At 44.2% G+C, this 26,407-nt stretch overlaps 1 protein-coding gene across 1 annotated transcript in view; it reads right to left on the reverse strand.

Moving 5' to 3' along the window:
* Positions 1-24,849, reverse strand: part of SPAG1 (sperm associated antigen 1) — a 51,140-nt gene extending 26,291 nt beyond the window's left edge. The window contains exons 1-10 of the mRNA XM_060243433.1: positions 24,567-24,849; positions 20,885-21,026; positions 12,138-12,297; positions 10,862-10,987; positions 9,236-9,300; positions 7,904-8,013; positions 6,851-6,956; positions 4,463-4,593; positions 2,741-2,847; positions 1,604-1,766 (exon numbers count right to left, since the gene is read on the reverse strand). Of these exons, the coding sequence (XP_060099416.1) occupies positions 1,604-1,766; positions 2,741-2,847; positions 4,463-4,593; positions 6,851-6,956; positions 7,904-8,013; positions 9,236-9,300; positions 10,862-10,987; positions 12,138-12,297; positions 20,885-21,024 (1,108 nt within the window). The 5' untranslated portion in view covers positions 21,025-21,026; positions 24,567-24,849. The remainder of the gene's footprint in view (positions 1-1,603; positions 1,767-2,740; positions 2,848-4,462; positions 4,594-6,850; positions 6,957-7,903; positions 8,014-9,235; positions 9,301-10,861; positions 10,988-12,137; positions 12,298-20,884; positions 21,027-24,566) is intronic.
* Between the last annotated feature and the right edge of the window lie 1,558 nt (positions 24,850-26,407).

The following is a 26,407-nucleotide window of genomic DNA, read 5'->3' on the forward strand; positions in this document are numbered from 1 at the left end:
TTCAAGAACTGTTCTTTTGCGAACTGTGGCAGACCCAAGGTCACTCAGCAGATGCATGCGAAGGAGTTGGGAATCAAACCCAGTTCTCCCAGATTAGAGTCAATGCACTTATCCAGTACTCCAAACTGGCTCTCTATGTCTTGTGCCATCTCTTTCTATATAATTCTCCTATGCTGGTGGCCAAATGGAGCACTCCCACTGGCATTCTATGCACTCGACAAATAATTGTTCCATCATGCATCAGTCACCACCTCTGGGTTCTTATTGGCTGACTACCCTATCCCCTGCCTACTGCAGGCCCGGGAACACTGAACAGACCGCTGAAACAGTCTTACCTCAGACAGACACATCTCAGACACTTCTCTGTGTCCTGTCCATCAACCCACCTCAGAAAGGGCTGCTACTCTACTGCAGCCTCACAGAGAATTTCCTCAGGGACCATGGCGACCACCTCTTTCTTGTCACTCCCTTCCTTCCTCCCTCCTTCCCACTGGGGAAGTTGCTAGCCAGAGGCTGTTGCTAGGCAACCTATGTTGTCCTCAGCTGAATATAATGCCATAGAGTCCACCCTCCAAAGCAGTTATTTTCTCCAGGGGAAGAGAGTTCTGTTGTGATTCCTGGAGATCTTCAGCTTCCACCTGGAAGTTGGCTACACTGGAGAGCCAGTTTGGTGTAGTGGTTAAGTGTGTGGACTCTTATCTGGGAGAACCAGGTTTGATTCCCCACTCCTCCACTTGCACCTGCTGGCATAGCCTTGGGTCAGCCATAGCTCTGGCAGAGGTTGTCCTTGAAAGGGCAGCTGCTGTGAGAGTCCTCTCAGCCCCACCCACCTCACAGGGTGTCTGTTGTGGGGGAGGGAGATAAAGGAGATTGTGAGCTGCTCTGAGACTCTTGAGTGGAGGGCGGAATATAAATCCAATGTCTTCTACACTAGTTCTGGCAGCACCCTCTGGGTGACTTGATGCCACCTGACTGGCATGGCTTAATCAGGCCTGGCTACTTGCTCCTGTTCAGCACCAGTGTGACTTAGCAGTTGCTAAGAGATTCCTGGAGATCTGAGGGGTGGAGCCCTGAGAGGGTACAGTTTGAGGAGGGATGGGACCTCCCATAGGTACAAGGCCTTAGATTCCATTCTCCAAACCAGTAATTTCCTTCTGGGCAAACACTGCTGCCAATCTCCAGGTGAGTGATCAAAGCAACTTGGTGGTTTTGATCAGTCTACTAATTACACTCAAGTGCCTTTCAAACAGCAGTCTCCAGGTGAGGGCTGAAGATCATTCAGAATTACAACTGCTCTCCAGATGGCAAAGATAAGCTCTCCTTGAGGTGGGGGGGAGTGAATGTCTTCACTTGGGTGGGTGGAAAAACAGCAAGGGGGGGGGCACTCGCCCAGAGCCTCTAGAGTCTATTGTATTTTCTTCACAACAGGCCTTATTCCTAGTAATTTTATAAACTTCTATTATGTCCCCTTGGCCATCTATTTCTAAATTGAAAAGCCCCAGCCTCCTCAGCCTTTCCTCATACAACAGGTGCTCCAATTCCTTTATCATCTTGGGTGATGCCATCTCTATGATCCAAAAAAAGCAATTAAAAGTAATGTTACTTTTGTCTCCACTTCCATTTTCATGCTCTACAGCATTTTCTGCTTGTTCTTCAACACTTTCTGATTCTTCTATGTCCTGAATAAGAATTCTTTTTCCTTTGATCTTTGTCTGAGATACGGGTTCCAAATCTTTCAGAGTCTTTTCAATATCGGAGAGATTTTTCTGACGTACAAGAAAACATTTTTTGTAAACATGAAACATACAAAGGACTGGATTCAAAAATTTAATTCCACTAACAGCAGAGCCCTTCACTGAGGGCTCTGGCACATGAATTACTCTAGTAGAAAACTTCACCATTATCAAAAGGTTTTACATAGCTTTGATTTTTAAATTCAGGATGGTAATTTTCCTACTAGAACAGTAAATAATTGTACAAGGATTATCTCTCTCCCCAGACTATGTAGGCCAGGTCCAGAATGGTATATGAGCTTCAACTGTTAGTGTAAAATGATATACATTTGGAAAAACATCTTAACTTTCTTGTACTCTGATAGGGTGTGAATTGAATCTAAGAACCAAAACACAAATCTTGATTCATAATATCATTGCCTAAATCTATGATGTACTTGGAATATTGTATGCACTACTTTCTGCCCCATCTCATTAACAAGAAATGGAGAAGGTAGAGGAGATGAATAAATTGCAATGAAAAAAAGGAATGTCATCTCTTCTGAAAGAAGCGTTATGTTTAAAGACCTCATAAGAAAATTATAAATAAAATAATTTTATTTTTAGATTGTGACTAGATCAAAACCTGAGCCATAGTTACAATTAGAAACAGATTCTGATGATTTTTTTAACCATGGGAAGATGAACCATTTGCTTGAACAGTCAATGGAAAGTATTTGATTTCCAATACGAAAGTTTAGAATTTCAGTCTGAAATTCGAAACCTACTAATTCTAAACAGTTCTACCAAAAGAAATGGACTTATTTTGGCACTGGTTGGTTGCTGTACACAGCATTCTTAAGAGAGAATTTGAAATTGAGACCCTTATGGTTATAATTGCATACTATGCCTGAAAATAACTATTTTCAAACACAAGCAACACAACATTTTGCAAACATAATTTACGCTACAAACAGGAAGTCAGCAACTGGTGCTTACCTTTGCTACAGCATTTTGCTACAGCTTACCTTTGCTACAGCATTTTGGGGCTCAGTATGTAATACTTTTTGCAGATCTTCTGCAGCTGCCCTGTAATTCTGAAGATTCTTGTATACAGTGGCACGGCGCATAAGAGCTGCAATAAAGAAAGGGCACATTAAGGCAGTTATTTCAGTTATATAGTACATAATAAATCTTCCTTAGCAACCTATACAATAGAATTGTAAGACAGTTTTCAAATTATCACTAGTTAGAATTATCTATTGCAAGGATATGTAATATTAACAGCTTAAAAATTAATTTAATTGGATGTGAAACAGATAATCTTTGTAGGACAAAGAAAAGGGGAAAAGTTTACATTTTGGTAGTATTGTGATTTTACTATGTTTACAGCAGAGAGAAAGTCAACTTTCTTTTGGCCCAAGTATCCAACAAATGCCTGTGAAGATGTTGATGTGCTGAAGGATAACCCACTAAAATATATGTAATTATAGCTGCACAAATGTGTATATATATTTTTAAGAAATGCATAATGCACATGAAAACCTGAAAAGAGGTTTTAGTTATGTGATTTACAACATCATCTGTCCTGGGAGAGGGGGCAGAAAACCTTGCCCAGTTCCGCAAGGCCTGTAAGACCACACTCTTCTGGTTGGCCTTCAACTGATTCTGAGTCACCGTTATTGTCGGAGAAAATTTAAGAAATAATAAAGTCATTAGAAGTGAAACAACACCAAATGATGTTAGCACCAGATTGTTTTTAACTGTTGAATTTTAAATTATGATGTATTAATGTTGTGAAATTTTAATTGTTTATTGTGATATTATTGTTGTGAGCCGCCCTAAACCTGCTTTGGTGGGGAGGGCAGGATATAAATTGAACGAAAATAAATAAAAAGAGAGCAAGTGAGCATGTGTGCATGGGAAGAGAAAAGAGATCAAATTTCTGTGTAACAAGGATCATTTACTATCTCCTTCTCTTCCTGGTAAAAACGTATTGTCTTGCCGTGTAGGAACTTTCCAGAAGATTTCACATGTGCTAAGACAGTATGAACCTGCACAAACAGTAGGTGTTTTTCTCTCATTCAAAGGGGAACATCTTTGCTCTTTAGAGTGAATTTTCCTCCATCTTTTCATGGCTTGCTTGTATCTCAGACCCTACATTAAGTTAAGAGGAATGAGTTTTTGGAGTAACGTAGGTGGGTGGAGGTTTCCCTCTAAGCTGAGTTAGCATGAGCTAGCTCACAGATTTTTAGCCTCCAGCTCAAACATTTTGGTCTTAGCTCAGGAAGGATGACCTCAGAGCACACTAATTTATACAGTTCTAACAATGTCAAAAATTAACAACTTTAATGCCAGTAGCTCATAAAGTAGAATTTTTGCTCACAAGACTGTAGCTTAGAGGGAACATTGGTGAGTAGTGGAGAAAGTTTCAACAGTCTGTTAGTACAACACAAACACTAGGCGGCTACAGGCTTCCTTCAACACAAGACTTAATCAGTGTCTTAGAGTAAACAACTTGTTTCTCACTGTAACAAAGGCAGAACAAATATATTTGGGACTTGCTGTTCCACACTACTTTTGATCCTTTGTACTCTGAAGATATATGTTACATGGCCTGAACCAGTGGTTGTTAAAATAGGGTGCATTCCATAAAGCATTTAAATTAGTGCACTTTGTCAGTTACATTCCATTCATTTTAAATGGGTGGTGTCAGAACTATGTTTTCAGAAATAAGTATCTAAATTTACCTTTTATATTTCCAGGGTCCATTTTTAATACAGTCTCACAATCCTGCAGAGCAGCTTGCCAGTTCTGAAGTTTTATTTCTGCCTGAGCTTTGTTATTGTACGCAGCCACACTGGGGTACACGGATATGCTTCTACAAAACAGGAAACCTATTAGGCAGCCTGAAATTAACAATAAACTTCAGTAAGCTCGATGTTTCAAAGATCACTGAGAAGCTAATTGTATAAAATATGGAACAATGAATAAAAGAGCCCTAGATTTTTATTATTAAAGAAAAGCAACTTTGGAATGGGGGAGTTTGGAACACAAAAGGAACAGAGGAATGCTCCTCCTTTCACTAACAGTAATTGCTCCTCTCCCAATGATCCCTCCAGCCCACAAACTGCTTTCCTTTCCTGTGAAGTTACAGAATGTGTGTTTTTCTTTGCTAACACATGTTCTGCATTAGCTAGGATGGGGAGCAATTTAGGAAGGAGGACAGTGTTAAATATTGCCCCCATTATTCCTGTGTTCTCAATTCCTACAATCTCCCCTCCCAGCTGCTTGTCTTTTGAACACCTGTAAAAAAAAAAAAAGATACACTGGGCTCTCCTATTTCTGTATAATGTGTAGTTAGCTTCTGGTAAATTGGGAAAATAAGAGTTGTTAGTAAGGCAATTTCAAATATGAGCCTGAAGAATTCTGAGAAAATCCCTCATCATTTAAAGAACTCTAATTCTGTGCTATAAAACACACAGAAGTTAAGAGGATAATAATTCAAACTATCAATCAATCAGATTTATTAGGCCAATGACCAGCACAAATCACAGATTACATACATAAGAAGAAAACCCATACAAAGCTAAGTTGAACATAATAACCAACATACAACAAAGTATCAAATTATAAAATTAGCTAAAATTAGTAAGCAAGATATCCTGGCAGATTTTACAGATTGCTACTGTAAAATTTTGCACTACAGATTGTAATCTGAAGGTTGTTACTCATAAGAAACATCCTTAAAATATCATAGCCAGAATGGTCAAGAAACCTTCTAACCAATGGAAAAATATTTTAGGTGAATTTCCTGGTAAAACAACAATAAAGCAGAACATGTTCGAATGTTTCCACTTTACTGACACCACCTCTTCTGGAAAAAGTTGACCTCCTTTGGAACCAACGGTTATAATAAATAAAGGACACACCAAATCAAATTTGATTGTCTCTCCAAATGACCCAGAATTTTGTATAATCCAAACTATAATTTAAAAAAAAAGAGGAATGGGAATCATGTCATTTTCAGGACTCTCGCAGCTGTATTTGATTTCATTTCATTTTTGTCCTCAATATCTTGAAATTAATCTCTATACTTTTTACTGTAATTATACCCTTCTCCTGGAATTGCTGGTTTAGATTTATAATTTCTTTCTTGTTGTATATGGGAACAGAAGCACCCACATACACCCTGCTATATATGATTCAGGATATGCTGAACAGGGAGGGTGGAACCTCAGGAGAAGATCATGAAATAAATGGATACTGGGAGGAAACAGCCTCTACTGGAAAAAAAATGCAAATAAAATTAACAAGGACTGCAATCCTAAGAAATCCTTCCTAGGAGTAAGACCCACTGAATAATAAGCTTAGGTTTGCTCTCAACAGCCGAGGTCAGACGCACATAAACTGACAAGATGGGCATGGATGAAAGCCAGATGCAGGTGTCTCAAGTATCACTGTGGTGACAAGGCTAAAGAGCTGGTTTTGGATTTGGCAAATCCAGATTCCAATCCTTGCTCAGCTAATGATGAACATTAGATAGAATGGAGCATCACTCTGTGAAGTCCTGCAAGACCTGTCTGACTAGACACCACGGCAGAAAGCGGGGTGGGGGGGGGGAGAGTGATTCCCTCCCCTTTTTGCTACAGACAGGATTTTCGCAAGGCTTTACAAGAAGTAGACATGTATACATTTAAACTTCTACTAGCTGCCTTGTCCTCAGGCTAGAGCAATATATAAATCAGACTAAATCATGTTACTTCAAGCTTCTGAGAGGCTATTGTCTGCATAAAACCTTAGCCCAACCTATATCACAAGGCTGTTGTGAAATTAAAATACTGCACAATTTTTAAAACACACATACATATATTGAATATATGGCTGCATACCTACAATAGCCCAAATCCTCTAATACAATTCAAAAGAAAAATCTTTATTAGTTTTCTAACATGTGACTTCTTTTAAATAGAGACAATCACTTTAAGGCTGCATATCAACTCTGAAATTAAACACTCTGAAATTAAACACTATTTTCAAAATCAACTTACTCCATTCATTCTACAACACTTCATGAAAAATAAAGTAGTAAGTGCCATCAAAAATGGAAAACAAAGGCTCAAATTGTGTCTGCTCACCTAATATAGTAGGCCGTTGCTTCTTTATAGTCACCTGTGACAAAAGCTTCATTGCCTTTCTCTTTTTCACGATTTGCAATAAAAGTCTTCTCTTTTCTGGTCATACCTGGAAATAGCCAGTAAATATTGAACGAACAAAATGTACTGGCCAGACCACAATATCTAGTCATATTACTGGTGCCATTCCGTTGAAGGTTGCTATAGAGAGCAAGCTGCAATAGATCTCTCCCACACAGGCATGAGCTTCCTTTCTTCCTTGCTCTAGAAGTGCAAGCAGCAAGCCCCAGCTTTAAGCAAGAAGCCAGACCTCAGTCACAGAAAACATGCTTTGCATGCAGAAATACACCAGTTCTATCTCTATCTCTGGCATCTCCAGCTTAAAGCATTTCCGGCTGCAAAGCTGGTAAATATCCCTGGCTTGATACCTTGGAAAGCTACCGCCAGTCAGCACAGTGAGAGCAGGGCAAGACAGATCAATGGCCTGACTCAATGCAAGACAGCTTCATATAATCATCTCAATAAGGAATAAGCTGACTGCTGTTCATACATTTTTGCTTTCTTTTATAGAATATGCTGTTTTCACAGGGTTTTAAAAATTATCCTTGTAAAATGTTGTTTGCCAGTTGTCACACTGATTTCTTCAGCTTTTCCAGCAGGTAAAAAAAGTACACAACAAAAGATGCATTTTTATACTTCACCCTTAGGTGTTAAGACACCTAAGAATATTTGGATCAGAAAGCACCGGAATAACCTCACCCTTCCTACGGCAGCCCTCTGTATTTCCTGAAAAGGTGCTCCCATGGCCACTGTAGAACAGGTGAGGGACTCCAGTAGCAATCTTGTGGACCCAAGCCACCTTTACAAGTGCAGCGAATAGGTGACAAGGAAACTCAACGGAACTCAAGAAGTAAAATACAGATAACCAAGTTTGTACAAAAATCTCATTATTTTATAGGGTCACCATTCAATCCTATTTCTGAAAACAGGATTCCTTTTCTTTTTTTAATGAGATTCCACACTCACTGCAGTCAGTAGGCAATCAGTCACAGGTACCTGTTGTGTCTATGTTAGTTTTTGGTAAACACCTGCTAACACCACAGGCTTCTAACTTTTCTTCTTCATGGCATTCATCAATTTCGGAACACTCCTTCTCCACATCAAACCTTAAATTGAAGAAGAAAATATTCCAGATATCATTATAACAAAAGCTTTCTAGAACACAGCTTAAGTGTATGAACAAACCTACATGAACATGCCATGTAGAGAAACTTCCTAGTTGAAAGCAAACTGCACTATGCTCTAATAGAAACTGGCAAAATATTATTTGGTATCTTGCCTTCAAAGCAGAACTCAAAACCACTGCATCATCCTGATTTACAACCTTGCTTTGAATACAAGACAGCAAACTGCAGTGTTCCATTTTGCCAGATGAAGTGTCTTCAACCTACACTCTGCAAGCAAAGGGAGGCAGGAAGGAGTGCATGGGCCTGAGGACTTCCTGGCTTGTTCTCTCATATCTACCCATCATATTTTTATCCTGCCCTTTCTCCAAAGAGTTCAAGGCGGCACACATCCTGTGGAGATTAAGACGAAAGAGTGGACCAGTTAACCAAGGACATTCAGGAAGAATGGGGATTTGTTTGGGGGAAACATAGATTTTTTCATGATATCTGAATGCTTTATTAACAGTATAATCCTATGCAGAGTTACTCCAGCCTAAGCCCATTGAAATAAAAAAGATGAAGACTACTTCATAGGATTGTAGTATGGGTTCATCTTTACAAGTGCAGCGAATCTTATGTGCAGAAGAAAACATGCTTCTGTTGCATTCCTGCTGAAAACATCAGCACAGATGTGATTTGAGAGGAAACTTAAACAGACTACTATTTGACAACAGTTGCCAAACAGTACTGTATAGAAGCTGGGGGAAAACACAATGCAGTTGGGAGTCCAAGTCACAGTGAAACCACACAACAGAAATAGTCAGCTGTGAAAATATAGTTTATAAGAGAGTTTGTAGTTGATTCAAGACAACCAGGATTATACCCATAATTTTTTCAGAATACATACATAACCTTGGATCCTGCAAACATTGCGCCTATTCAGGATTCATATATGAATGTTGACAGCTGAAACTGTGATGTCTTATCCTAAGACCACAGATTTAATGTTCTCTTAAGTTTGGTTCTACAGTGATCACCAGAGCATATACAATAGTGAACTGGGCTTTAACTATAAACAAACCATGCAAATCTTATTATGCCTATTTTTCCTGCTACAGGAAATAATTATAATAAATATAATATCATCAATTTAAAAACTATCTACATAATAAAATATGTATATAGCTGACTTTCAAAAATTAGTTAATAGTATCTGACATACTTGTCCCACTCGCTGTAATCCCTTGGTATGTTTTTCTTCGTTTTTCTCTTTTTTGAAGCTTTGTCCTACAATAAAGAAACAGTTGCTGTTCTACAAAATAAAGAAGCTGTTACATTTGATCCACAATTTAAATTGCAAAAAGAGAGGGAAAAATAATCCTATGTTGACCAAGAACACTTGAATTAAAATTGTCTTCAGATGCGTTCTGGCCTTCTAGTTTTCTTCAATAAAAACATGGTGGAATAGCATTGATTCACTGTGTTTCTTCCAAGGATTAGGCTTACAGCATTACAGCAGTGCAGGTCACCTGAATACAGTTTTTATTTCCTCATCCTCTTTTTTGTCTTCAAAGGGTTCCCCAGAAGCTGCACTTCCACTAAATGAAAGGAAATTTGTCATATCCCCACAAGTCCCTTGTCAGGCTTTGGTAGCACTTCCAAGCATGGCTTTATTAAGGGACAGACACTCACAAAGCAGCCAAAATAAATACAGTTTGCAAGTCCACACTTTTGTGATCTCACTGGGGCAATGGTATAAATAGCTTTATTCACAGGAATTGCTGAATGTAACTATCTGCTGTATTTCAACCAACTTCTTCAGACTAACACAGGAAAATGAAAGTAAGGAAGAGAGCTGTCTAGGGGATGCAGACTTCCTCCATATCATAATCAGGATCTAGTTAACTCTTTACTATTCTTTTTACTATACAAATGACTTCTGAAATGAATGCAAAACAGAGGGACTGCTCTTCATTTCTCACACATGTCACTCACTCACTGCAAAGAGCTACATGGCTTTGCCTGCTTACCGTCCCCCCATGCAGCTTTCATCCTGCTGAGCTTTAAAGGCACACACACATTCCAAAATACAAACAGTTTGCAATCTTCTTCTAAATCTGTTGAGATTTAAAGGCACATCATGGTTGTTGGGGCCGTACTTCCCCCTGCCAGCCAGCTGGCTGGTGGTAGGGAGGCGCCTGCAAAACTGGGGGATCCCCTGCCCAGACCCGGGGGCTGGTAAGCCTAACTGGAGCCCATTCCTTCTCTATAGTGTAGGGGTGGCCAACAGTAGCTCTCCAGTTGTTTTTTGCCTACAACTCCCATCAGCCCCAGCCAGCATGGCCAATGGCTGAGGTTGATGGGAGTAGTAGGCAAAAAACATCTGGAGAGCTACCGCTGGCCACTCCTGCTATAGTGGAACAAACCTCTGGAGGGGGGGCACTGTTTTTAAAAGTGTTCAGGAGGCAATGTAAGGCCCTTTTTTTCTTCGGGCTTTTAAACTGCAGTCAATTGGGGGGGGATTAATGGAGTTTTATTGTGGTTTTGTACATTTTTAATCTCACAACTGTAAGCCACATGGGCAAGACAAAGTATAAACATTTTAATAAATAAATAAATAAAAGCAAGTCAAACTGAACACAGACTTACTTCTAAATATATATTCACAACTCGGTGGTGCATATCTAAAAGACCCTTCTGAATTAATTTGTAGATGGTCATTATATCATTTGCAAATATTTCAATGGGAAAAATCCTAGCAAAGACAAACACTGGAAATAAGTGTCTATTAGGCAGAATAAAATTCACATATAGATACTGAACAGGAAGTATAGAAGTCAAATCACACCTGGCTAATAGGCCCAAAGCTATCTGAATGACGAACTGGTGGCATGTTTTCCAGGTTCTCTTTGAATACTTCAGTTGTAGCATACCGCATTTTATATTCCTCTTCTTTCATATCTGTTAACCAGTTCTGAAGCATGAAGACAATATTACTGCATTTCAAGATCTGAAACACATATTTTCTCAGTAACCTTTATTTTTAATATGCATCTCTGGTTCTAAATTTTTTAATTGCAGAAAAAATGCTGGAAGCAAAAAGGTAAAATATCATCAAAATCGATCAGTGTCCAAACAACTACAACAAAGGATCTACATTAGGCAGGGGTGTTTTTTTTTTTTGCTTTAAGTGACATTCTTCTATCCAATCTTACAAGTTAAGAACTGCTTTTGAAATTCCCTTCACTTTCAAAAGTCATATGACACCCATGATGAATGAGGATAGTGCTAGTCAAGAAAAACATCTTAAATTGTCTTAGGTACATTGAACTAATTGTGCAGTTTGGACAGAACCAAAATGATATGTTGTTATTATATATAGATACAGATATACACACTATATTAACTGCATTCATACTTTTTTCTTAGTTTGTATACATTAAACACAACAGTGGGGGGTTTTTTCATTTCCAAGAATTGAAGTTTCTCCCTCCAACTAAACTTTTGATCTATATAGTAGATCTATAATTTTAAAAAATTATTGGCCAAAGTGATGATTTAACACAAGCTTCATAGTACATTTCAACTGCAAGGATCCAAAATAAAGCATGACAACAAAGAAGTAGCGAGATGAAGATAAAATTCAAGCAACACACTACTAAAAACAATATTGATCTGTCCCTTCATGACACTTAAGAACCAAATTGATACCATAATGAAATGTTTATGCAAAGTACATTAAACTCCTATTCCTGGATCTACTATAAAGGTCTGTTACTCACTAACAGTGTAATCCTAAAAAGAGTTACACCCTTCTAAGCCAGCTGACTTCAGTGAATTTATAACTCTGTTTAGGATTTGCATTATAAGGATCTGTGACCAGAAATCCAGTCTGTGACCTAAAGGAGAAGAGGTTGGCAAGAGTGAACCAATGCTGCATTGTTTTTATAATAAATTTTTTAAGTATGCTGTAAAATGCCTTGAGAGCTTTGTGCTACAAAGCAATATAGAAATAAACAAAGGATTTTGCACAGTATGTTAAGATGAGGACAGGATTCATGGGGTTACCTAACTAGATACTAAATAAGCACTTTAACACAATACAGAATGCAGCTATAAAATACCTTCATTTCATCATTTATTTTTTCCCATTCCTCAGCAGTAAAATCAGAAGCAGTAGCTGCTGGTTTCTCTTTTCGTAGAGCTCTGCTGTTTGGAGCCAACGATTCAATGCGTTTTTCACAAAATAACGTAAGATCAGGATAACAGCCTTCCTCACCAGACCTTGAAATAAAGACATGCCACATCACTGCATGATCTGAGCCTATACATATCAGTGTTTCATGTTTTTAAAGAATAAATAGTAATACTCACCTGCACTCATCTCTTACTTTTCAGAAGTACATAAGAACATAAGAGAAGCCATGTTGGATCAGCCCAATGGCCCATCCAGTCCAACACTCTGTGTCACACAGTGGCCAATATATATATATATATATATATATATATATATATATATATATATATATATATATATACACACACACACACACACACACACACACACACACACACTGTGGCTAATAGCCACTGATGGACCTCTGCTCCATATTTTTATGTAACCTCCTTTTGCAGCTGGCTATGCTTGTAGCCACTGCCACATCCCGTGGCTATGAATTCCACATGTCAATCACCCTTTGGGTGAAGAAGTACTTCCTTCCATCTGTTTTAACCCAGCTGCTCAGCAATTTCATTGAATGCCCACAAGTTCTTGTAGTGTGAGAAAGGGAGAAAAGTACTTCTTTCTTTGCTTTCTCCATCCCATGCATAATCTTGTAAACCTCTATCATGTCACCCTGCAGTCGACGTTTCTCCAAGCTAAAGAGCCCCAAGCGTTTTAACCTATCTTCTTCGTGGTCTCTGTGCATCACACTTGTGGGATACTGCGCCTGCGCCGGTCCCCAATAGGTATCTGTAAGAAAGCCTGGGAATTTTCTGCGGTCGGCGCCACTGGGCATGCGCAGGCGTCCCATTGCGCACGCCCAACAGCGCCATCGCGGTAATCCTGCCCGTTCCTTTCTGACCGCTGCACGAAGAAGCTGCGTTTCCTCGTGTTCCCGGTCGGTGAGCTTCGGGTTTTACCCTTTTTTCCCCAGCCTCTGTATATATAGCCTGTTTGTTGTTTTCCTTAGAGTAGTAGTTAGTTTCTTAGTTAGTTAGTAAAAAAAAAAGACTTTGTATTTTTCCGGGTGCGTGTTGTGGCGGGTCGCCCTCCGGGGCCTTCCCCCTGTTGTTCCCTAGCTTTTTTCCCCCTCTCAGAGGACTCTGAGAGGATCTTCCCAGTGACGATTGTCTATGGACAGTCGCTGGGGTTTTTTTAAGAGGTGCCAGGCCTGCGGGAAGAAGATTGCCCCTCCCGACGGCCATTCCCTGTGTCTTCTCTGCTTGGGTGAAGCGCACCGTGTGGAGGCCTGCCCACACTGCCTCCGCTTCTCCAAGCAAACCAGGAAGAACAGGGCAGCAAGGCTCTCGGCCGCACTGACTGCCTCGGCACTTCGTCCTCCGAAACCAACGGCGGGTCCTTCGGCATCAGTACCGAAAATGGCGGCCGCCCAACCCCCGACGGTCCCATCCACCGATGTGACTTTGGTCGAGGCGGAAGCTCCGAGGGAGCAACAGCCCGCGAAACGAGCCCTTGAGGCGTCGGTCGAGAGGCCTGCGAAGAAGCGACGGGAGGAGGCGGGCCGAGAATCCTCCAAGAAGGCGAAGAGCAAGGAGAAGCGAAAGCGACCACGCTCCACTTCACCTTCCCCCGACGTGTCGGCACCGATCGCCATCGAGCCGCCGAGAAGGGTTCCTCCCTCTCCGCTGCGCAGCTCGCCGACTCCAGGGGCCGGCGCGCATCGGCCGCATAGCCCTTCAACTCCAAGGGCTAGCGTCCATCGGCCACGCAGCCCTCTGACTCCAAGGGCTAGCGCTCATCGGCATCGCAGCCCGCCAATCCTCGGGCCCAGCACTCATCGGCCGCGACCCCCAGCATCGGAAGTGGAGATCGACCTAACCCGTCGATCTCCATCGGTGGCATCCCGTCGACGGAGCGTCGGCTCGGCATCCGATGTTGAAGCAACGACATCGGCCGATGTGGCGACGCCCACAGCGCCTAAGCGCGTGAGAGAGAGGGAGCCGTCGGTCGAGCCTCGCCGCTTCCCACCGATACCCCCCTGGGAGCAGCATAGATAGCAGTCGACCTACCCCTGCTGCCTGCAGTACCATTGGTACCAGCCAGCGGAGCACCCGGAGTGGGAGCATCGGTCCGAAATGTCCTCGTTCTCCAGGACATCGCACCGATCCAGACGACCATCGGTCTCGATCCCACCGGAGCGACGCGTCGCACCGACAGAGCCCCCGCACCGACCACCGACGCCGATCCAGTCGCCACGGAGGGAGCCAACATCACCCCTGTCGGCGCGCTCGGAGCACAGAGAGTCTTCGCCATCGGGGTCGGAGAGCGACGAGGAGAGAACCTGGGAACCCTCGCCGGATCCCAACACAGCGGAGGACCTCCCAGTCTCGCCCTCTGAAGACCTGCGGTCCTATGCGGAGATGGTTAAAAGGATGGCAACCACCATTTCCCTACCCATCTCCCAGCCCAAGCCAGTTGTGGACGATAACGTTTTTGATATCATCCAACGGGACACCTCCGCGGCTGTAGCCCTGCCAGTGACCAGGGTCATACTACAGGCACTCAAGGACCCATGGAAGAAGCCATCCTCGGCATCGGTGTCCTCGAGGAAGCTGGACCATATGTACAAGGTCCAGGAGACGGGGGCTGAGTTTCTCTTCACGCACCCAAAACCGAACTCAGCCATCGTCTCGTCTTCCTCGAGGTCGCGCAGGGTGCATTCTGCCCCCCCCTGACAAGGAGGGGAAGAAATTGGATACCATGGGCAGGAAGATCTACTCGGCGGGATCCCTGGGCACGAAGGTATCGAACTATGCGGCCTGCATGGCGAGATACCAGTACGCCATGTGGGAACAGCTGTCCCCCCTCCTGTCCTCCCTACCCGAGGACAAGAAAATGGCTGCCAAGAGACTGCAAATGGAAGGCCTGACGGTAGCCAAGCAGCAGCTAGCAGCAGCGAGGCACATGGTGGACGTGTCTGCCTCGGCCATCATGTCCGCCGTCTCCATCCGTAGACACTCCTGGCTGAGGTCTACCGCCCTACAGCAAGACACCAGGGCGCTCATCGAGGACTTACCCTTTGAAGGGGACGGTCTCTTTAGTACCACCACGGACAACGCCCTGCAGGAACTGGATAAAAACCTGAAGATCTCCAGGAGCCTGGGGGTTCAGGCACCCTCCAGACAACCCAGGGCCAGGCAGTGGAGCAGATCCTGGACCAGGAAACCTACCCACAAGCCACCCTCAGACCAGCAGTGGCGCCCTCGCTCCTCACAACCCGACAAGCCTGCCTACTCGGGTAACAACAGAGGTCGCTACAGCACCCAGCCCTCAGGCAAGCCTAAGGGGGCCCGCCCCTCCAAGCAGGGACTTTGACTTCTTTGTCCCACGCATCGTTGCCCCCACCCATTCCACTATCCGCCTCCGCCCCTTCCTGCCTGCCTGGGATCGGGTCTCCTCAGACAGGTGGGCCCTTTCCATCATCAGAGAGGGCTACAAAATAGACTTTGCTCAGATTCCAAACCAGTCCATAGTGATTACCACCCCTCCCTCCCCGCCTCTGCTGGCGGAGGTGGCCAACCTCCTACAGAAACAAGCCATAGAGATGGTTCCCTCAGGGGACATGGCGGGTGGTTTCTACTCCCGCTACTTCCTTGTTCCCAAGAGGGATGGAGGCCTGAGACCCATCATGGACCTTCGGAATCTGAACAAATTCATCCTGTACCAGAAGTTCAGGATGTCCACACTACAATCTATCCTGCCCCTCATCAACCAAGGAGATTGGATGGCCACCATAGATCTCAAGGATGCTTACTTCCATATCAGCATCCACCCAGAGTTCAGAAGGTTTTTGAGGTTTGCTGTGGGCCCGCAACACTTCCAGTTCACGGCCCTACCATTCGGACTCTCCACAGCACCCAGGGTGTTTACAAAAATGATGAGCGTAGTAGCTGCCCACCTCCGGTTGCAGGGAGTGATAGTCTTCCCATATATAGACGACTGGCTCCTGGTGGCCAGATCAAGGGAAGATCTGTCTGCTCGCATCACATCCACACTACGCCTTCTCGAGGCCCTGGGTTTGCAGGTCAACCTAGAGAAATCAAAACTCACTCCATCAAGGACAGTGCAGTTCATTGGGGCAGTACTGGACACAAACCTACATCGGGCGTTCCTGCCCGCCCAGAGGGCAGAGGACATCATCAACACAGTGCAGTTGCTTCAAAGACAAGGGTGGGGCACAGTACAACAGCTTCAGTGGATGCTGGGACTGATGGCGGCGACGACAAGCGTGCTACTCTTCGCGAAACTGAGGATGAGAGACCTGCAGCTATGGTTTCTCTGTCAGTTCCGCCCAACCAAAGACTCACCTCGAAAGAGGTTCACTATTCCTCCTACGACGCTCCAATCGCTCCAGTGGTGGGAGTCGAAGGACAATATCTGCCAAGGAGCGCCCTTCCATCTCCCGGCCCCCACAGTGACCATCACCATGGACGCTTCCCTGTGGGGTTGGGGGGCCCACATGGACGGACTGTGCGTGGGGGGCCAGTGGCCTCCCAAGCTGGCCCTGCACCACATAAATTACCTGGAACTGCTGGCGGTACACTTTGCCCTTCGTTCATTCCGCCCGAAGCTGGCGGGAAAGACAGTGGCACTGCTCACAGACAATACCACCGCCCTAGCTTACATCAACAGGCAAGGTGGGACGGTGTCCCGTCGGCTCTGTGCACTCGCGATGGACTTGTGGACGAAATGCATCCAGCACGACATCTTTGTGAAGGCCGCACATCTCCCAGGGGTCCTCAACATACAGGCGGACTCCCTGAGCAGAAGGGGGGCCTCACCACACGAGTGGGAACTTCAGTGGCGCTTCCTGCAACCAGTCTTCCAGCTTTGGGGGTACCCACAGCTGGATGCCTTCGCCACAGCAGACAACAAGAAGTGCCCCATGTTCTGCTCCAGAGGGGGGGCCGACCCAGCATCCCTGGGGGACAGACTCCTCATCCCCTGGGAGGGCCGTTTTCTTTACCTGTTCCCGCCCCTCCCCCTGTTGACGAGAGTAGTCAGCAAGATAGCAACGGAAAAGCCACGTTGCATCCTGGTAACCCCCTGGTGGCCTCGCCAGAACTGGTTCTCCTCCCTACTACAGCTGTCGGGGGGGAACTTCTACCACTTCCCAGCGGAACCAGACCTCTTGTCGTCTCAGGGGGGGCACGTGCTGCACCACAACGTGCCACACCTGAAACTGACAGCGTGGCTTATAGACCCATAGAGTTCTCGGGCAGGGTCCAAGAGGTCCTCCTAAATAGCAGAAAACCCTCCACCAGAGCGTCCTACGATAGGAAGTGGAGGAAGTTCTCGAACTTTATGGCTGACCGGTCAGGCACACCAAGGGAGGCAGGCCTGCCGGCAATCTTTGACTTTTTGCTGTCCCTAGTCGATGCAGGCCTAGTCTTCTCTTCCATTAAAGTTTACCTGGCAGCCATTTCTGCCTTTCACGAACCTGTGGGCGGATACTCCATTTTCGCCCACCCCCAGTCCAAAAAGTTTATGAGGGGGCTGTTTAGACTGCATCCACCATCTAAGCCTTTCACTCAGTTGTGGGACTTGACACTGGTCCTAGACATACTAACCAGGCGTCCCTTCGAGCCTATGGCCACATGCTCCCTGCAGCTCCTGTCCTGGAAGACTGCCTTTTTGGTGGCCATCACTTCCGCACGTAGGGTGGGGGAGCTCACGGCGATGCGTTGTGACTACCCTTACCTAGCCTTTAGAGAATCTGGTGTCTCCCTGGCCCCAGACATCAACTTCCTCCCTAAGGTGGCCTCCCAATTCCATCTCAACCTAGAGGTTTGGCTACCAAGCTTTTTCCCTAACCCCTCCTCGGACGAGGAGCGTAGGTTGCACGCCTTAGACGTCAAGCGTGCCTTGCTCTTTTACCTAAAGCGCTCTAAAGCCTTCCGCAGGGACCAGCAGCTATTCGTCTCATACACTGCGCCCAGACTGGGCTCCAGGATCTCGTCACAGAGATTCTCGAAGTGGCTGACAGAGACCATCAAGATCTGCTATCTCCTAGCAAAGAGGCCGCTGCCGGGACCTGTCCGTGGACACTCCACAAGAGCGATGGCGACATCGGTGGCGTTCCTGAAGGGCGTGCCCTTGACGGATGTCTGCAAAGCTGCTACCTGGTCTTCCCCGCATGCCTTCATGAAGCACTACTCGCTGGACGTGCATGCTCAACAGAGGACTCGGTTGGGGACTGCGGTTCTACAATCTGCTGTTTCCGGTTGACCGTCTTCCCACCTCCAGGTATGCCTTGCTTGCTAATCTCCCACATGTGTGATGCACAGAGACCACGAAGAAGATAGACAGGTTGCTTACCTGTAACTGTAGATCTTCGAATGGTCATCTGTGCATTCACACTACCCGCCCTCCTTCCCCACTGCTGACGGTCTCCCTTTAATAGGAGCTTTCAGCGGTTATGAAGGAACTGGCGGGATTACCGCGATGGCGCCGTTGGGCGTGCGCAATGGGACGCCTGCGCATGCCCAGTGGCGCCGACCGCGGAAAATTCCCGGGCTTTCTTACAGATACCGATCGGGGTCCGGCGCAGGCGCAGTATCCCACAAGTGTGAATGCACAGATGACCACTCGAAGATCTACAGTTACAGGTAAGCAACCTGTCTTTCTTCATAGGGAAAGTGTTCCAAACCTTTAACCATTCTAGTTGCCCTTTTCTGGACTTTTTCCAGTGCTGTAATATCCTTTTTGAGGTTCAGTGACCAGAATTGTACACAGTATTCCAAATGATACTGGCTTATTTGTTTTCAGTTCCCTTCCTAATAATTCCCAGCATGGCATTGATCTTTTTTATTGCACTCGCAAACTGTCTTGACAATTTCAGTGAGTTATCTACTATGACCCCAAGATCTCTCTCTTGATCAGTCTCTGTCAGTTCACACCCCATCAACTTGTATTTGTAGCTGGGGTTTTTGGCCCCAATGTGCATTACTTTGCACTTGGCCACATTGAACCTCATCCGCCACGCTGACGCCCACTCACCCAGCCTCAACAAATCCCTTCAGAGTGCTTCACAATCCTCTCTGGTTCTCACCACCCTGAACAATTTAGTGTCATCTGCAAACTTGGCCACTTCGCTGCTTACTCCCAACTCCAAATCATTTATGAACAAGTTAAAGAGCATGGGACCCAGTACTGAGCCCTGCGGCACCCCACTGCTTACTGTCCTCCACTGCAAAGACTGCCCATTTATACGCACTCTCTGCTTCCTATTAATGAGCCAGTTTTTGATCCACAAGAGGACCTGCCCTTTTACTCCATGACTCTCGAGCTTACTAAGGAGCCTTTGATGAGGAACTTTATCAAAAGCTTTCTGGAAGTCAAGGTAAACAACATCTATTGGGTCCCCTTTGTCCACATGTTTGTTCACCCCCTCAAAGAAATGTAACAGGTTAGTGAGGCAAGATCTTCCCTTACAGAACCCATGCTGAGTCTTCCTCAATAACCTGTGTTCATCAATGTCCTTGATAATGGTTTCTACCAACTTTCCCGGTGTTGAAGTCAGACTGACTGGCCTGTAATTTCCCGGATCTCCTCTGAAATCCTTTTTAAAGATGGGGGTGACATTTGCTACCTTCCAGTTCTCAGGAACGGAGGCAGATTTCAATGAAAGATTACATATTTTTGTCAGGAGATCCACAAGTTCAACTTTGAGTTCTTTCAGAACTCCTGGATGTATGCCATCCAGATCTGGTGACTTATTAGTTTTTAATTCGTCAATCAGTTGTAGGACCTCCTCTCTTGTCACCTCAATCTGACTCAGGTCTTTCAACACCCCTTCCAAAATTAGTGGTTCTGGAGCGGGCAAACACTTCTCATCTTCCACAGTGAAGATGGGGGCAAAAAATGCATTCAGCTTCTCAGCCATTTCCCTATCCTCCTTCAGTAATCCTTTTACCCCTTGGTCATCCAAGGGCCCCACTACCATCTATTAAAAAAAAGTTAACTGAGCAATTTTCCTCTCATACTTCCACCATAATCCCTATTTCTCTTTCAATGATTGTTGTTTGATTTTAAATTAGCTTACAGTTGGTATGACTATACATTTAGCATTCCCCTTAATCTTAGAAGCTGAAGAGATGTAAGTATTCATTTTAACGTATTTTACTGTTATACCTTAGGCCAAGGATGGCCAAACCTGCTTAATGTAAGAGCCACCTAGAATAAATGTCAGAAGTTTGAGTGTTGAAAGACATGAACATCAGATGTTTGGGAGGGAAGGAAGGAAGTCAAATAGATGGGGCAGGGAGGAGGGGGAGAGAGGTGGAAAGAAAGCAACTTTAACTTTAAATGCATTCTCCAAGCTGGATTGACTTGGATAAATGATTTAGAGAGAAATGCCTTCTCCAAGCCAGATGACAGGGCACTGGGAGCTTCGAGAGCCACACAATATGTGTGAAAGAGACACATGTGGCTCCCGAGCTGCAGTTTGGCCTCCCCTGCCCTAGGCACAAGGCTGTATAATCATGCTGCTGGTGTATGGCAACAGCTATGAAGAGATAGATGATCTGTTGGCTTCTCATATCCAAAACATCTTTTACATCTACATGTTAATCATCTTAGTCCGAGTTAACCAAAATTATTTTTTTAAAAAACATTTAAAACATTTACCGTAATATCCTGAGAATCTTTTCCAAGTGTTTAACATCTGTGCATTTTTCAATGAATTTGTAGTCCAGATGTTCAATGGGAATGTGATATGTTTTTGTTGTCCCTTGGCCCAGTAAATGTGAAACTTCTTCAGCACTCATAACTAGAATTGTGAAATATAATTTTACACCAGATTTTCCCAGTGTTTTTGAAGTATATAATTTATTTTATATATTTATATGCCCAACTTTCTATCAAGCAACTTAGGACCCAAGGCAGGTACAACAATACAAATATTAAAACAACAAATATAAAATACAATAAAATCACATTGAATACCAGTCTGACTCTAAAAAACATCTTATGTCCCACTAGCAGGATGTTCCTCCTTTGCCCAGGCTATCCCAAAACTCCTCAAAATATTTCTGTTTTACAGAAAGCCAGGAGCTCCACTGATCTCTTTCTTCACAGAAGTGGTTTCACAAGCATGGGGCAATTACTGGGCCCAAATTGTCCCAGAATATGCCTTAGGCAAAGGGAACGCCAATAGATTTCGCTGAGAAGCTGCCATATGGGGAAAGGATTTCTGTTGGAAGACAACATTAATAAAGAAACAAAAGTAGTCTGTAATATTATTTAGATATTTATACTCCACTTTTGTCCCTGAGACCCAAAGTGTTTATAAAATCATTTTGTGCGCATGTTAAAAGCTTATACCCAGAATTAAACTTTGTTGATCTTAAGGGTACTACTGGACTCAAACAAAAATCCTGTGAAGTAGGCCAAACCAAGGTAGAATCACTAGCATAAGGTCATCCAGCAAGCTTCTATGACAGACTAGAAACTGGAACTTGGATTTCCCTGACACTGTAACCATGTTACCATTCTGGATCTTAGAACAGTTGTGCCAAAAACATGCATTTAACTGGGTGGGCTGACTTCACACAGTATGGAATGCTATGGGCACACAACCTAGCCAGTTTTTGCCACCACAGCAAAAAATTCCATAGCCTCTTCAGCCTTCTACACAGCAAATTTTAATATTAAAATTTCTATAATATTTTCACATAAGGATTTATTCAATTCTGTCTTTATAACAACAATGAACTGTTAAGACAAATAATTATTTAATGTGCCACAGTTTTTGTTATTATCAGAAGAATCAGGACAAACGCCCTCTTCAGGTTAAAAAAGTTAAAGCAGCAACTTTTTCAACTGTTAGCAATTATTGCTTGGTACTCCAATGACCACGGTTCCTTGAGATCTCAGAAGGCGTTAGAGGTCAGGCCCAAACTCAAAAAACTCCCCCAAATGGTGGGTACTGCTTTCCTTTCCTTTTCACTGTGTGCTGCCAGCCCCAAGATAACATTTCAAAACCTTCCATCTTTGTTCAGCTCTAGAAGCTTAAAATGATTTCTACACTTTGCCCTCAAGATTAAGACAGATGCCAGCCACAGGCAAGGACTGGGATTAACTGCAGACACTTCCAAGAGAAATCATTCTCTTCCATCAGTCCCCATCCCCTTTAGCAACCCACAGCAGCTGGTTTCCACTGCAGTTTCTGCCCCATGGCTGTGACGGACACTGGACTGGAATGGGTCCAGCACTGATGTGTCTTCTAGGAAATTCTGGAGCTGTTCTGCCACCACTCTCTCAATTACTTTACCTAGAAATGAAAGATTTGAGACTGAGTGGTAACTGGAAGAATCCATAGGATCCAGAGATGGCTCCTTTAAGAGCAGTACTACCGCAGCCTCTTTTAATCCCTCTGAGTAGATCCCCAGATCGAGGAACAGATTGATAATGTCTACCAGGAGATTCTGTATTCCCTCACCACTGGCTTTCACCAGTCCTGAGGAACATGGGTCTAAGAGGCATATGGTTGGCCTAACAGCACCCAAGATCCTCTCAACATCAGCCCAGTAGAATTAGCTAAAGGTCAAATAAGCAGGAGTGGCCAACGGTAGCTCTCCAGATGTTTTTTGCCTACAACTCCCATCAGCCATTGGCCATGCTGGCTGGGGCTGATGGGAGTTGTAGGCAAAAAACATCTGGAGAGCTACCGTTGGCCACCCCTGAAATACTGAATCCAAGATGATTATGAAGATGAGGAGGAAGAGATTGGATTTATACCCTGCCCTTCACTACCTGAAGGAGTCTCAGAGTGGCTTACGATCTCTTTTCTCTTCCCCTTCCAACAACAGGTAAGTGGAGCTGAGAGAGTTCTAACAGAAACTGCTCAAGAGGAATAGCTCTGCAAGAACTTGTGACTGATTCAAGGTCAGATCAACAGGTGTATGTGGACTCCCAAGATAAGAGTCCACGCACTTAACCAAACACCAATTGTGCTGGGTGAGAGCTAGCAGCAGTTGCGATGGAAGCTGCATAAAATTCCTTTTTAGCAGCCTTCACTGCCACCTCATAGGAGTTCATAAATGTCATAAAAGAAGTTCTTGCAGCTTTATCATAAGTATGCTGCCACAATCTTTCCAGTTGTCTAAGTTCATCTCCCTGAGTTCTGTACTGTACCGGGGGAATAATTCAGATCAGGAGTGGCTAGGATATGGGGGAGCAATTTCATCAATGGCTTCAGAGAGATGAGAGTTCCAGTCCTCTATCAGCACAAATGACGTACTGTAAATTTCAAAACTTGCATAAGCCACTATTACAACTGTAATGAAAATGAGCACCCAATGCTACTGTTATTAGGAAAAGGCCAGACGAACACCTTAAGCATATATTCTGGACTGTACATCATGACTTGAGGAGGTCTGACAACAGTCCTGTCCTGCACTGGAGGATTTGTCTGGATAGTTTTGATCTTTTTGACTCAATAATTCCATGTACTATAATCTTTTCTGAATTCATCTCCAACAATTTGATTTCCAATATGGTCAACATTTCTCTGATCAGTTGCTGTTTTATGTGTCTTCTGTGCTTCCATGTTACTCATGCACTTATTGAAGACCTGGCAAATAGTACAGAATTCATCTTTTCAAGAACTTCCCCCAACTTTCTTAATTTTAAATAGTTTCAGTTTTTGAATATGAGGATTGGTTACGTTTTTATGGACAACACCTGATGAAGTATCAGAGTATCACCTACCATTTTGACTGTCACATACACTTTAAGTAGGTTAGCAACTTTAGGTAGGCCTCACTGCAAATATGAAGGTTACAGAGTAAGGCATATCAGGATACCTAATAACTTTTGTTATGCAAGCAAGCAGATGGAATGTACTATGCAAAGGTTTGAGTGCCAATATATACTTTGCTGGAGACCACTTTATAAATCCACCCACTCCCACCACTAAGTAGGTTTTTGGAGGAAAACATGGAATCTTTGAAAGAGGTTTCTTTGAAAGAGAGGGGAGGGGTGGCTCAAGGGTGCAAGTACTTTACATTTATTAGCGGTACCATGGGGGAGAGTGGGAGTGGGAGGGGTACCCAGAGTAAATCTGCAGTCTTCTTCTTCTAGATGGGGAGTTCAACTTCAGTCGCTTTCTGCACCAACCCATATTGGTTTATTTCAGGAGCAGGGCAGGGAGTGCTTTAAAGACAGTAAAAGTAGATTTTTGAAACAGAAAGGGGCAGTATTAAGTATCAAAATTGAAAGGACTTTGAAAAAAGAGTGGTAAAGCGGAAGTTCGGGACGACAAGGCTGATTTGAAAGAGTTAGAAAGGGTGCAGCTATCGGGCCTCACCTTCGCTTGCTCAGTGGGACCTGGGGCAGCAGTGTTGACGCCTTTCTCCTGAACTGGGTCTGTGGGCGGTGAAGACGCACCTGCTGGCTCCTGAAGCCCGACTGGCTGCCGACCTGGGACTGCAGAGGACCCGCTCCTGCCAGGCCTAGCTCCGAGAGACGCTTCCACCCACCTACTCAACATCAGCAGCAACAGAGCGGGAGAAGTGCTGGTTCACCGCGGTCTGGTTTCTATAGCAACGTAGAGCGCACACATGCGCAGTCCATTAAAATTCTGCTTGGGCGATTTCCCCCCCCCCCGCCCTCCCTCCATATGAGGGTGCAGGGCAGGGGGGACTGTTTCATTTTGTGTGCTTGAAGTTTTTCCCTCCGCAAGTGTGCACTGACCTCCCTCCCCTTCATGCCCGGCCTCGTGGAGCTGTTTTCATTATTGGCTCAGTATGCGAAGGGGTTGGAGCCCTTTGAAAACGATACAGAAATGCCCGCTACTGCTGTCGTTGCTTCTGCTCGCAACATTGTGCGCTACTGCCGCTATGCTCAGCTTCCTAACTTGTTCCCTCCATCCTAGAGTTTCGTTGCAAGCCCCAGAGCTGCTTCCCTCAATAGCTCTCATTGCTTCCATCGCCTCCCACAGCCACCGCATCCCTGAAAGAAACTCTCCCCCGCCTTTTTTAAAATTTCCCAACAATCTGTGATACGATACAACAAAGTTTGACTCCGATTGGCACCTTTTAAGGTTTAATTCTGGGTATAAGTTTTCGTGTGCGTGCACGCTTCCTCAGATACAAGGCAAGCTTATCTCCACGTCGTCTGAAGTGCACTGAAATGTAACGGGGAGGAGCAAGTATGTAGAATAGACAAGTATGTAGAAAGTATCTCGACACAGCGCTTAGGCCTTGGATGAGGCAAAAAAACCCCAAAACCCTGCGCCTGCAAGAACCACGCTTCACTTAAAGTCACGTCAAATTGCACTTTTTTGCTCTCTTCTGCACAGCGTAGAGCTTTCGAGCGCATGCGCGGAAAGCGAGACGCTAATTATAGCCGCCCCTGCTGACACTGGACAAAAGGGAAACGAGAAACAATTGCGAAGAGCGGTTGCCGGGGCGACGCTAGGTCGCTCTTAGACCTCTTGAGAAGGAGCATCACCTCCCTCTCCTATAAAGCGCTTACGAAGACCATCTCACACTGCAGAAGCGGATTTGATGTTAACTTTTAAAATCCACTTCACCAGTATAATGCTTAGGGTGGCTAACTAAAGCGATAAAGAACAATCCTGTGGCACCTTAAGGGCTAACATTTATTTCATGTGGGCAGCCATGTTGATCTGAAGCAACAGAATGAAGGAGTCCAGTAGCATCTTTAAGACCAACAAAGTTTTATTCAGAATGTAAGCTTTCGTATGCATGTGTACTTCGTCAGACAAGGAATGAGGTACAGCGAGCAAAGCTACATAAAGCTGGTGAGCAGTGGTTTAGAATGCAAAATGGTACAAAGTTAAACTCCAATGGCAAAATAGTGTAATTAAGAAATTGAAAGAACATTTGGTCTGGATAGCATTTGCATGGGAAACCAATAAAATGTAATAAAAGCTGACCGTTAATTGCCCTATTGCTAGCAAGTAGGGTTAACTAAAGACACATTTTTCTTAAAGATGTTCTTGTCCACATAATTTACTTTTTAAAGTATAACATGCATTATAAACATCATTCTAATTTATCATAAGAAAATGCTATCCAGACCAAATGTCAATTTGTTAACTATATTATTTTGCCATTGGATTTTAACTTTGTACAATTTTGCATTCTAAACCACTACCCACCAGCTATATGTATGCTCACTGAA

This window comes from Heteronotia binoei, chromosome 7 (genome assembly GCF_032191835.1).
Source record: "Heteronotia binoei isolate CCM8104 ecotype False Entrance Well chromosome 7, APGP_CSIRO_Hbin_v1, whole genome shotgun sequence".
In the NCBI taxonomy this organism is placed as follows: domain Eukaryota; kingdom Metazoa; phylum Chordata; class Lepidosauria; order Squamata; family Gekkonidae; genus Heteronotia; species Heteronotia binoei.